The sequence below is a fragment of the Tribolium madens genome, unplaced genomic scaffold (assembly GCF_015345945.1).
Source record: "Tribolium madens isolate multiple individuals breed KSU strain unplaced genomic scaffold, Tmad_KSU_1.1 Scaffold_1;HRSCAF=32;Tcas5.2_LG8, whole genome shotgun sequence".
Lineage (NCBI taxonomy): Eukaryota > Metazoa > Arthropoda > Insecta > Coleoptera > Tenebrionidae > Tribolium > Tribolium madens.
Genome location: NW_025400984.1, coordinates 10,251,792 through 10,264,150, shown reverse-complemented (window position 1 = coordinate 10,264,150; position 12,359 = coordinate 10,251,792). Strand labels below are relative to the sequence as shown.

Here is a 12,359-nt window from a genome sequence, read left to right as displayed (position 1 = left end):
GTAAAATCGCAGAATGTTATTTTTGCACCTTTTTAAAATAAAAAATTACAAAATTAAATCTAAATTGTTGCTAAAACAAACGTAATTGAATTAAAAATGATATAATTTTTCCATTTCTCCATCGTTTCAACACGAACCTCTCACAGTTTTACATAAAAAAATCCGAGTTTAATGTATTTTGATATAAATAATTTATATGGTGTGACAATGTCGGAACATTTGTCATATCATTGAATCTTAATTTGTTTTTGAACCAGAAACTTATTGATTTTTCAAAATCTTGCCCAAACAGGCTCAAAAATCACAAAAATAAATTAAAATTGATGTTATTTGTTTGTTTTTGTGCAAATTTAAGACATAAATATACGGAGAAACCCCAAAATTTGCTCTACAACGCTTTTAAGCACGTTTTTATACTAAAATTTTAGGCTTTTTGGGAGATTTTGGTATAAGAAATAAAAATATCAACAAATTTATTCAAAAATAATATTATTATTGCATTTTTTGTTTCACTTGGTTTGACTAATTTTTGGGCAAAATTTCAAATGGTTATAATAGTAAAAATGAAGACAACAGTGAGAAAAAAGTGTAAACTATTAAAATAAGCATGTAACATCTACATTAAAGAAAAATTAAAACCCATTTGATTGAAAATTTTATTTTCTTTTTACTAATGGTCTGTTCCAAGATTGCAGTTTGGTAGTACCAAACATCACATAGACTGTATTTACGATTACAGCTATTAACAGCGATACCCAAAACAGATGTCTGTATTGAAGAATCGTTTTCTGCGAAACAAATAAATGAAAAATTTCCTTTTACCAACTTGGACTTACGTCAGGGACCAGCCATGTTGACATTTTCTTGACAAAATACCCAGCAAGACTTCCCACACCATTTGTGAAACTGGTTAAAAACCCGGTATAATTGGGGGACAAATCCATTGGTAGTAAATAGAGACCCAGGAAGGAGAAACCCATGAGGCATACACCGATTACAAGCATAACCACTGCACCAAAACGGTTACAACCGGCATACGACCCGGTTAACATGTAAATCGGAGGCCCCATTATTCCAATACTTGAGAAAAGCTTTCGCATTGTTAACACATTTACATGACCGTTTCGAGTGATCCAATCGGAGAAATAACCCAAAATGATCAAAGTCACAGCCATTGGGAGTAAAGGTAGTGACGACATTAGTTTACTTTGGTCGTGACTGTATTTAAGAACATCTTGCATGTAGTCTGGAAGCGACACACCGGTGATATTCCAGACGAAACGGTTGGAAATATGGGCAAGTATCATGATCCAGACTTGGAAGGAGGTGATTATGGCGACGTAGGGGATGCTCTTGCGTCTGTGGTCGATGATCTCGTCTAAAAACCTCAACTTTTAACCACATAAAGCATCAAGTTTTGTTAATTTATTAGTTTTCTTCTGAAAAATTTGAAAAAAAATTTTTGGTTTAAGACTATCATGAAAAAAACTAACATGAACCCAGAAATTAAGTAGCAAAACTTAATTTTGATCCATTTTTAAGAATTGGGTAAAAATACTAAAGATGCTATCATTGCAACAGACCTCACTTCATATATTTTGACGTAAATAATTCATATGGTGCGGCCATGTCGGAATACTTGTCATATCAGTATAAAAAACCATAAATAATGTAGTTGTAAGTTTTTAAAAGTAATCACAACATCATATTTTATAAAATTAAAGTGCAATAATTGAAAATAGTTTGGTCATTGCCCCACCGTACAAGTGATAAATGTCGATTGTGTTACTTTGATCAATAAATTATTGAATTAAATATTCGGTATAGTTTTATTTCAAACAAAAATGCTATACAAACATAACATTGGCACCACTGGCTAATTCATTATTGGTAATTTTACTAAAAGAAGTTGAAGTTCTGGTTTTCCAAACAATGTCAGGAAAAAAATCGTTTAAGAAAATTTAGACATAAACACAAAAAGAAAGACAAATTGAGTCAAAGTTTTTCGTTAGAAAAAACAAATTTTACTTAATGTATTTTGATATAAATAACTCATATGGTGCGACAATGTCGGAGCATTTGCTATATCAGTGTAAAAAAACAACTTTAATGGCTAAAATTGTAATTCTTTGAATTTAATACAAAAGTTATTATAATTATAAGTTATATTCAAAATTAAAAAAATAAAACAAAAATCAGTTTGTGACTTTAGAGAGCTGCACCAATTGTTTTTACAAAAATTACTAACCCAAAATTTAGTTATTTCACCAAATTTAAAAAAAATTGTAATACCTTCAATTTAGTTACAAATACTTCTATTTTTGCGAGGTTTTACTAAAATAGGATTAAAAAGGATAATTTAGTTTCTCTTTTTTAAAATGCTTTACATTTTTCTGCTAGGACAATTATTTTGTAAAATTTTGTTAAAAACAAGTCAAGAATCTAACAAAATAAACTTTTTTTTTAGTTTTGAAGCACGTTTTTAAAATTGTATCTAAATTGACTGAAAAATAACAAAAATAAATTGAAATGCATGTTTTTTTGTTTCACTTGGTTTAACTAATTTTTGGGGAAAATTTCAAGTTTTTCGAAAGATTTCGCTAAAACAAACTGAAAAATCAAAAAATTGAGTCAAAAATTAGATTATTTTTTCATTTCTCGAACGTCTTAATACATTTTTTCGTTAAAAACAAAATTATTTCACAAAATTTGTGAAAAACAAACCAAAAATTCAAGAAACTCTGCCAAGAATGGTGCCATTTATGTTTTCCTCGAGTGTTTAACCACGTTTTTAAAATAATAACTACAAATTTTTGAAAAATTGTGTTGAAACAGGCTGAATTTTTACAAAATTGAATCTTAATTTGTTTTTGAACCAGAAACTKATTGATTTTTCAAAATCTTGCCCAAACATGCCCAAAAATCACAATAAACAATAAATTAAAATTGATGTTATTTTGTTTGTTTTTGTGCAAAATTAAAGCAAAATTATGACGAGAAACCACAGAATTTGCTCGAAAATGCTTTTAAGCACGTTTTTATACTAAAATTTTAAGTATTTTGGGAGATTTCGCTATAAGAAATAAAAAAATCAACAAATTTAGTCAAAAATCATAGTATTATTGCATTTTTCGGCCGTTTTAGCAAATTTTTCAGCTAGAAACGCAATTATTTCGCAAAATATTATTAAAAACAAGCCGAATTCGGTCAAAAATAATGTCATTTTTGCACGTTTTTAAAATAAAAAATGACAAAATTAAATCGAAATAGTGGCTAAAACAAACCTAATTAAATTAAAAATGATATAATTTTTCTATTTCTATATCGTTTCAGTTTTTCATAAAAAAAAAACAGAGTTTAAAGTATTTTGATATAAATAATTCATATGGTGCGACAATGTCGGAACTTTTGTCACATCAGTGTAAAAAATCGCAATTTTTTAAATTTAACACAAAAATTAATAAATTGCAAATGATTTATTATCAAAAACCAAAAATTTGTTACTACAGAGAGCTCCACCAATTTTTTTTTCAAAAATTTGACCTGGTGATTTTCGTTAAATAACCAGACTTTACTAAAATCACACTATTTGACACTGTGAAATTGAAGTTTGACAATTTTGCTCAATCCCACTTACGCATCTCCTGATCCAAGTACTGTTTCTCTTCCGGTGTAATCCTTGGATCCTTGTGAGGATTTGGAAACACCCAGAGCTCCCAAACCAGGGTCAAAATAATCCCAATAGCCCCGAAAACATAAAACGGCGTTGTCCAATCCCCCGATGATTGCACAATAAACTTAGTACCAATAGCCCCCGTACTAAGCCCAAAAAACAACCCAGCGACTGTAATCGATGTTAGGGCAGCTCGCTCCCGCGTGGGGGCCCAATGGGCCACCACAGTCGCCGTCGCGGGGAAAAAAATCCCCTGAAATGCGCCCAAAAGTACAGTCACAAGTCTCATCACATTTACGTTGCCTTTTGTCACTTTGATAAGCGACGGACTTGAAAAATTGATAAGCGAACATGCGATTGTCAAAAATGAAATTAAGTGTTTTGGGTTGCGACTATCTGAGTAAATCCCTGATGGAAAGTGGGTAATCAAGTAGCTGATGAAGAATATGCCTTGGATGCTCTTGCTTGTATCACTGTCAATTGTGAGGATTTTGGTGAAATTCTGAAAAATCCTTCGTTTTGTGAGAGAAATAAGAAATTGAATGCTAACATTTGGTGATTTTTTCACAGCGTCTCGTTGCAATTCCACACACTGATTTAGGAATAAACTGTGATTAGTTTTGTGTCTTATCACAGCGAAATAACCCAAAGTCTCGCCGATAAGCGAACGGTTTGCAAACAAGTTGATTGTCATTAGTAGAATCATGAAAGTCACTAAATACCGTTGACGCAAACATGCTGAAAAATTTCAAATTAAACAAGTTGAAACTGAATTTCACTCACATTTTCGAGTTGTTGAGTCACCAGAGGAACTAGAGGTAGTATCAGAAACTTCATTCATATTTTAGCCAAAGAAAAAAATTTCGAAAAAATGAAATGAGCCAACTTAATTCAAACATTTATTATCTTCACTCTACATCAATATTCGAAACAATAGTCAAAACAGTCTTCAACACCTCCAAGACATAATCCAAGACAATCTCCTGTTGTTTCAACACCAGTTTCACTCTCTCCTCCTGTCGTTTCTTCCTCTCAACATCAAAAAACAAGATTAATTGAGTCGCAGCTGCCACTCTCCGAATCCTCTCATCATGGATGATCCGTATTCGGCGTTTGGCCTTTCCCGTGAAAAAAAACTCGTTTGGACTCGCTCTACAAGTCCCAACAACACGTTCCATCAACTCCAACTTCTCTCGCCCACTCATGGTGTACTTCTTCAAGTCATACCAAACGATACAACGCATCAATTCCAAAGTGTTTGACGACAAAGTCAGACAGTTTTCGTAACGAATTTCGTCCGGTTTTGGACTTACAAAATTTTTGCCACGTCCAGCTCTGAGACGAAAAAACGCCACTTGGAACGAAGTTTTATAATAATTGACTTCTTTCGAAACAAATTGTTTCAAATTAGTAAAATCGTGATGACTAGTATTCACCCTAACTGCTTTGTGGTAACAAATTATGATTATAGAAACGTAAAGTGACACCAATAACTGATTTATCATCATATAAGAGGTGAAAAAAACATTACCCAAAACCGGATTCAAACGAATCAAATGATCGACATTGAAAGAATTAATCAATCTGGTCGAGAGTCGCATCAAAGAGACAGAACTATCAGCCATGTCTTTGAAATCATCAGATTCAAAACCAAAAATTAGACAACCAAGAAAAGTGAAAGCAACAATGAAACAAATATGTGAGACAAATAATGATAAAATTGACACAATTGACGAAGCTAATGTCTTCTCCATGATCTGGAAAACGGTGCCAAAACGGCACAACTTCCACAATCTCACTGTTGACACAAAAACAAGCAATGCTGCCACTAGTGTGAATGTCAATTCGGCATAAACCAAATGGAAATAGTTGATGAATTGATTCTTTTTGACTTTTTCCATTTTCGACAAAAACTCTTTGACCAACTGGGTTCGATAGACGAACGAAACAAAACACCCATAACTCATACCAACTATGATCAAGTCGACCACAATCCAGAGATCCTGGAACATGACCAAACCCTTCCCTTGCCAGATTCGTGTCAAAATCTTCAACGTAAAAACAAACACGATGACGATAAAAGCCCCAAAAATCACAACCTGGACGATACTATCCTCATCTCTGACAAAAAGCAATTGGACAGTGTCCAATTCCAGTTTATTCCGGAAAAAACCGGTAGTACTTAACTCGGTCACAAGTCGTATCACGTTAAACAAGTTTGTGTTGACATTATAGGCCAAAAACTCCAAGAAAATTGCACTGGTGGCTCCATCTATCCACTTATTATCCACCATGTAGTTAATATTGACATAAGTGTTGTATAAAGTACGACCAAGAGGGGATACAAAACCCCCACCATCATATATCCCAAATTTACCAACAACTACCGTAATCCCAGCTAATTCGGGAATGGTATAGTTCCAGATGGGTCTAAATTGGGCCAAATAACTGAAATTTGTATGACTCTCCATGGAGTACCAAAATTCCGATCGACATGAGTTCGTTTGGGCAAATTTCAAATACGATGGTACCTTGCATTGGTACTTGATGACTCGTTTCTGGCGTAAGCGAACCACGCCGAGGAATTTGTTACAAAAATCCGACATGGTACCCGGAGCATCAACCACGTATTTCGAGTACCATTGTTGGAGGTGTAAAGTTGGGGCAAAAGTCATGTTAAGGTACCGGTAGTACCCCGAAATTGAAGTAATATTAGAGTATCCAGCCATCAAATTTTGGAATTGCCCATGATTGAGGATCGTTTGTGGGTTCTTATTAGCATAAATTGCCAAATAAAGAAGGATTATGTAGCATGAAAACATAATTGTGTCTTCGAGAAGTGCCAAAATTTTGAAACGTGAAAAAATTTGGTGTTTACGTTTCTGAAACCACAAAGTAGTCTTTAATACCCTTTAATAGACTTACTTTAATCTCGGAAATGTCCATTGGTTGGTACAAGTGCCCAAAATAGGCACGCAAAACGTTTTCTCCAAATTTCCGAAAAAGGTACCTCCTTTGGGTTTCAACCTCGCGAAAAAGTCGAGACAAATGATCAGTCCAGACGAATTTTTCACCGTTTTTCTTCCAAAACACCTCAGATAAATTCTCCAAAACGAGGAAATAAACCATCAGGGCGAGTACCACCGACGTGAACCAAAACCAACTCATTATTGGTGGTTCCCAAAATCCGAAAACCACCAAAATTGTGACACTTGTAACAATATTTGCCGTCAAAATCACCAAACTGACGAGTTTTGCCCGTCTGGAACGAAAAATTCTGGACTTGAAGTAAGTCAAAATTTTGGGCAAACCTGTAAAACCATACCCAAATCATATGAGTCAAGAATGTGACCCCTGAACATCCAAAACCAATAGCGATTGGTTCCCAATGAAAACCATAATGGCAGTACCATGCAAAACCATCGCTCAACTCAAGTTGTGGTACACCATACATGACCAAACACGTCAAATATACCATTAAAACAATTGAGAGTAGTAGAGTCATCTTGGTGAAAAAATCAAAATCGGTTTGGTATGACCGTCGTGGTAAAAGTCGTACCATTGAGAATTTTCTTTGTTTTGTTTCCTCCGATGCGGGAATTTTGATATAGACGTTACCTCTGGGTGGTAGATCCAACCATTGGTTGATTTTAAAGTACCATTTGTGACTGGCTTGTAAATCGTAGATGATTACGTAAAGGCAGTACCATGATGGTGATCGGCCTGTGTAGTCAATCCAGAGGGCGATTTCCAAATCTTGACCAAGAAAGCTTCTAGTTGGGATCAGGAACCAGTCATTGGTACCCCACTGGAACATCCTTTTATGAGGATCGGGATAATTGAGGACGTGGCTTTGACTTGAATCCAGCTCGCCGAAAATTTTAATACAGACATTTGAGGAAGTACCAGATGATGGTTTTTTTCCTGTTTGAATCAGAACCAAGTAGGGGTACCTTGAGTACGAGGAAATGTCACTAGGAACGTAGATAATCATTGTTTTGACTCTTTCTTTCACAACAAGAATCAAAGAAACGGAATAGAGGGCCACAATGGTGGCAACACAGATAAAAATAATGGGTGACCGAATTAGTACCATTTGGAAATCTGGTTCTGTCACATTATTCTCAACCTTGATTGGGTTATTATACACAATCCCTGACAAAATCGATAAATGGTTACACAAACACTCAATTTGGGTACCACTCGAATTGGCACCACCTCTACATGCAAAAACCCAAATTTTCCGACTCACGTTCCATTGGTAGCACGACATGGTATAAACACTCAAATGGTACCCTCCTGACACACTCGAAATGTACCACCAAGCATCATACCCGCTCACTTTCTCCTGGTACAAAACTTGTCCATCTTGCACCAATTGACCATTTTGAACCATACTCAAGGAAGGTTTCTCAAACTCGGTCAAAAGTACCCGAAAATCACTGGTGGTTTGCAAAAATTTTACGAAAAAACTCTGTCCTGCCTTGACCTCAATCCTCACTACGGTCAAACCACCATTGACGATTTCATGAACCACAATTTCCTCTTTCCGGTTTTGGTGCACCTCCAAAACCATTTTGAGTGGTTGGTTGAAATGTACCAAATCCTGGCCCATTTTGCTAACCTTGACTAGTACCACGTTAGTTACCACGACCCAACCCATCCACCAGAATGGGTTCCTCCGCCAGGAACATACCATCACATCGACTAAATCGTTTGTATCCAAATCTTGTGAAAGGGAAAATGTAGCACCTGAAATTTTTATTTCACGACCTAGGAGTTTCCAACCTTGGGAACGTGTCACTTGGGCACTGACATTGACCGTAGAGGTCATAATCGTGTCCTTGATAGAGGTCAAAGCCAACATTTCAAGTGTCGTTTTGCAAATATCGATGTAATTTCGTGAGGCTTCTTCGTATTTTTGGGCTTTGGAAGCCGCATTGTCATTGGCGTCATAGTCTTGGTACTCTTCCGTTATGACCGGAAGTGTGACCACCGGAAACGGGGTAGTGACATTAAAATCGAGTCTTTTCTGCTCCAATTGTTTCTGGTTCGGTTTGGTGTCAGTCACGCCACAATTCATCAAAATTTTCGCATTGGTTCTAATCTCCTTTGCCATTTTTTTAGGGAAATGTTTGCTTTTCAAGTTGGTAAAATCGATTTTGGCGTTATTTTTGCACGCTTTAGTGGCCAATTCGCCTTGAAAAGGGTCACTTTCCGCATCAGGATTGTAAACAATTCGACTGACAATTGAGTAGATTTGTTGAGCATCCTCATGTGACTCCACCTTTGTTTCAACGAAAGTTTTCAACAAGTCTTGCTTGATTTCCCTGTTTTTCTCATTGGGATTTGACTCAATCTCCTCAATAATCCCATTGGCGATTTGTACCGCCTTTGATACTTGTTTGTCATTGACCAAATCTTTGACATTTTGAGTCAAACTCGTGATTTCACTTGAGGCACTTTGAACCTTAACATTTAACTTTGACTCGTCACTAGAATCCTCAATGTCTTTAATCCGGATAAAAACCTCAACATCACTCGGGAGGAGAAATTCTAAATCCTCAATTCGGACAGCATCAACAAGTGGTACATCTAGAAATGTGGGATTAATCCTTGAAACTCACTCAAATCGCGTACTTTTGCCTTGTTTAACTGTGTAAACCTCAAATGAAGCCGCATCACCTGTGTATTGACACCCAACCTTGAATTTTGTTTTGACAGCAGTACCAGTTTTTGGGGTCACTTGACACGATTTGATTTTAATCCCTGTTGGTTGTTTTTGAGGGATTGTCACAATTTGGTCGGTTTTGTAATCCCAAGTCACATCATCGTCCATTTTGACACTAAGAGTGAATTTATAGACGGAACCACCGATTGAGTACTCGGCTGGTACTGTTATGGTACTCTCACGATATATGTGTTGGCAAAAATTGTCGAAGGGGCCTTTTTCAAGTACACATTGCCATTTGTATTCCAATCTTCCCGAAGAGTTGGGTTTGCCTTCATCGTCAAGCGATTGGGAACCATCCATGACGAAACTGGAACCTTCATCGACGGTACGAGAGGTACCACCTTGAATAATGGGTTTCAATGGTGGTTTTGTGAGTTTTATGTAACAGATGGTTTCAGGACGCAGGATTTTGCCTAATCTATTGACTTCTGTTACTAATTTAATCTCGTTTAAACCTTCAGAAAGGGTTTTTTTGTCGGCTTGGAATTGGGTACCATCAGAATGTTCTTTACCATTGAGGTACCATTCGAATTTCTTGGAATAGACATCGCAGTTACTTGTGAACTTACCTTCAAGGACTTGACTTTTAGTCAAATCAAATGGTTGATTCTTGTTTGGGGTACTAAAAATTTTGGTGATTTTTCCTCAAATTGGTACTCATGGTGGTTTACCAAAATTTTGGGTCAATGGTCACTCTATCCTTGCAGTTTGTTTTTGTAATTGTCACAACTTGAGTGGCTTCTTCCCATGGAAGTTGGTCACTTGCTCTGACATTTAGAGTGAATTTATACACGTGGTTTTTGAGTGCGAACTTCGCGGGTACTGTAAGGGTACTCCCTGTGTATTTTTTCTTGCAGAAATCCGAATTGGTACCCTTTTGCAGTGAACACTCCCACTTGAACTTCCAGTCCTTCTCTTCGCTTGGTTCCAATTGATATTTGTTCGTTTTGGTACCATCCATGACAAAATCGGAACCTTCATCGACTGTCCTGGAGGTACCACCTTCGATAACCACATTTAACTTCTGCGTGACGGTTTTGATGTAACACCGGAGTTTAGGTTTTGAAATTTGGTCCCCCCTTTTGACTTCCATCTCCACTTGGACAGTGGTTATACCAAGATCAAGCTCGCTGGGGACGATAGTGAATTCCTCGGCGTTTTTTTTCTTCACATCGTCATTGATGTACCAAACGGATGACTTTGAATCGTACTCACATTTAGTTTTTAACTCACTTTTGAGTATTTTTTCACTGTTTGTCACCGACATAACTGCTTCGTTGTCGTAATCAGGCGAACTAAAAGTTGGGGTAAAATTTTTGATTTTGAGTTAGAAATTGTACCAAAGTTCTGGGTTGATGACGATTTCGTCTTGACAATCGTCGTCTCGTCTAAATCTGGCTTCGGTGACGGCAAAAATGATCAAAAAAATGCAAATTTTTGACATTGGGACAGTTTGGGTGTCAATAAAACTTCATTTTGCTCACTTAGCTTTTATTTTTTTGAAATGTGTCATTAAAACGACGATTTTTCGCAAAAATTGACAAAAACAAGTATTATTTGTCACATCTGTTCTCTAATCCACCCATTCCCTGTGCGTATTGGCTTGTCAATGGGTACGTACGCATAAGGTCGGTGGGAAAAATTTTCTTCATAGTCTTGGGGAAATAGTTGATCAAATCCCTTCATATTTCCTCCAGGTCCCATTTCGTCCGGTGGTTCCATTTCGCCTATCCATGGATCTAAGGAACCAACTGCAAACTGCGTGTTTCTTGCCACTAAAAATAATTATTAAAAAAGTTTAACTAAAAATTCTTACCTCCATGGTGAATGTTGATACAAAGCGACAAGGTAGCCACCAAAACAACCTAAAAAACTTAGAAGGAATGTTATTTAATTGAAAAATACGTACTTTTATCGCCATTGCACACTACAATGTAAAAAATAGTGTAGAAAAACTTATATAGGAGTGGTTTTGCATAATTTTCGTTATCTATGAATCATTGAATAATGTATTGTTGTGTCATTTTGTTTGTATTTTGTCAATTAGAATCTAATAGAAATTACGTGGAATTACTGGAATTTTTTTTTGGAATTATTAGAGATCATTATTTTTGAAAATTACATTGAATTTTCTAAAACTATCAGAATTAATTTGGAATTGTAGTAATTATTTTGGAATTGTATAATTTTCAGTACCCGAAGCAGATTTTCGCCTAAAACTTCGAAGAAAAAAACATTTTTTAAGGCCCAAGAACGTATTATGCATTTTGTTGAGTTTCAAGTACCTCTAGAAGTGTGAAAAACGTGATTTGGGCCGATTTTTAAGTTTTCTTTTTTTGAAATTTTGACTATTTGGCGTAGGCCCTTTTGTTTGGTACCGTTAGAAAGCTTTTTAATTTTCCATTTTACAAAAAAATGACCATACACCTATGACGCCTAATTACTCAAAAAAAACCAAATATGCAAAAAACAGAAAAAGTCAAAAATTAGGTTTTTCGAAAATTTAGACGCGTCTTATGTAAAAATTGTAAAATCTACAAAAAAAATTAAAAACCGTCGAATTTTGCCTTAAATTATCTATCTAATGGCAAAAACCTGGGGTCGATCGAAGTTTTAGTCTCAAGTAGGGAAGCAATTTTACACATTTATGCATTTTTTTCAGTCACGAACATGTGTGAAAAACATCATTTGACTGATTTTACAGTTTTTAATTTTATCAAAATTTTGACCGATTTTTGGTACCTACCGAGAGCGGATATTTGTACATAACTCCGGAACTATTTGGCGTAGGCCCTTTTGTTTGGTACGGTTGGAAAGCTCTTTTAATTTTCCATCTTACAGAAAAAAGGGTCATAGGCCTATGACGTCTAGTTACTCAGAAAAAAAACAAATATGCAAAATACTGCAAAATTAGACTTCTCGAAAATTAAAACGCGTTTTGCAAAAATTGTA

The 12,359-nt window shown here is 35.7% G+C and overlaps 2 protein-coding genes across 2 annotated transcripts; both read right to left on the bottom strand.

The window, feature by feature from the left end:
- Window positions 1-648: 648 nt before the first annotated feature.
- On the bottom strand, window positions 649-4,535 carry LOC123003876 (sialin-like). Its single transcript, XM_044396915.1, has 5 exons — window positions 4,457-4,535; window positions 4,224-4,411; window positions 3,638-4,175; window positions 837-1,378; window positions 649-788 (listed from the first exon to the last, which is right to left on the bottom strand). The coding sequence occupies exons 1-5, from the start codon at window positions 4,512-4,514 to the stop codon at window positions 657-659; spliced, it is 1,458 nt and encodes a 485-aa protein (XP_044252850.1). The 5' UTR covers window positions 4,515-4,535; the 3' UTR covers window positions 649-656.
- A 46-nt stretch (window positions 4,536-4,581) lies between these two features.
- On the bottom strand, window positions 4,582-10,871 carry LOC123004143. The gene is made up of 6 exons (XM_044397259.1): window positions 10,748-10,871; window positions 10,079-10,702; window positions 9,314-10,029; window positions 6,985-9,268; window positions 6,599-6,935; window positions 4,582-6,555 (listed from the first exon to the last, which is right to left on the bottom strand). Exons 1-6 carry the CDS (start codon window positions 10,849-10,851, stop codon window positions 4,582-4,584), a joined length of 6,039 nt encoding a protein of 2,012 aa, XP_044253194.1. The 5' UTR covers window positions 10,852-10,871.
- Between the last annotated feature and the right edge of the window lie 1,488 nt (window positions 10,872-12,359).

Excerpts from the sequence above, each read along its gene's own strand:
- LOC123003876 (XM_044396915.1), bottom strand. The coding sequence starts at position 4,514 with ATGAATGAAGTTTCTGATACTACCTCTAGTTCCTCTGGTGACTCAACA. Across the intron at positions 4,176-4,223 it reads CTGTGAAAAAATCACCAAAT|AATTTCACCAAAATCCTCAC; the intron begins GTTAGCATTCAA and ends AGGATTTTTCAG. Across the intron at positions 789-836 it reads CAACATGGCTGGTCCCTGAC|AAAACGATTCTTCAATACAG; the intron begins GTAAGTCCAAGT and ends TTTGTTTCGCAG.
- LOC123004143 (XM_044397259.1), bottom strand. The coding sequence starts at position 10,851 with ATGTCAAAAATTTGCATTTTTTTGATCATTTTTGCCGTCACCGAAGCC. Across the intron at positions 10,703-10,747 it reads GTCATCAACCCAGAACTTTG|TTCGCCTGATTACGACAACG; the intron begins GTACAATTTCTA and ends CCCAACTTTTAG. Across the intron at positions 6,936-6,984 it reads ATTTGGGTATGGTTTTACAG|ACGGGCAAAACTCGTCAGTT; the intron begins GTTTGCCCAAAA and ends TTTTCGTTCCAG.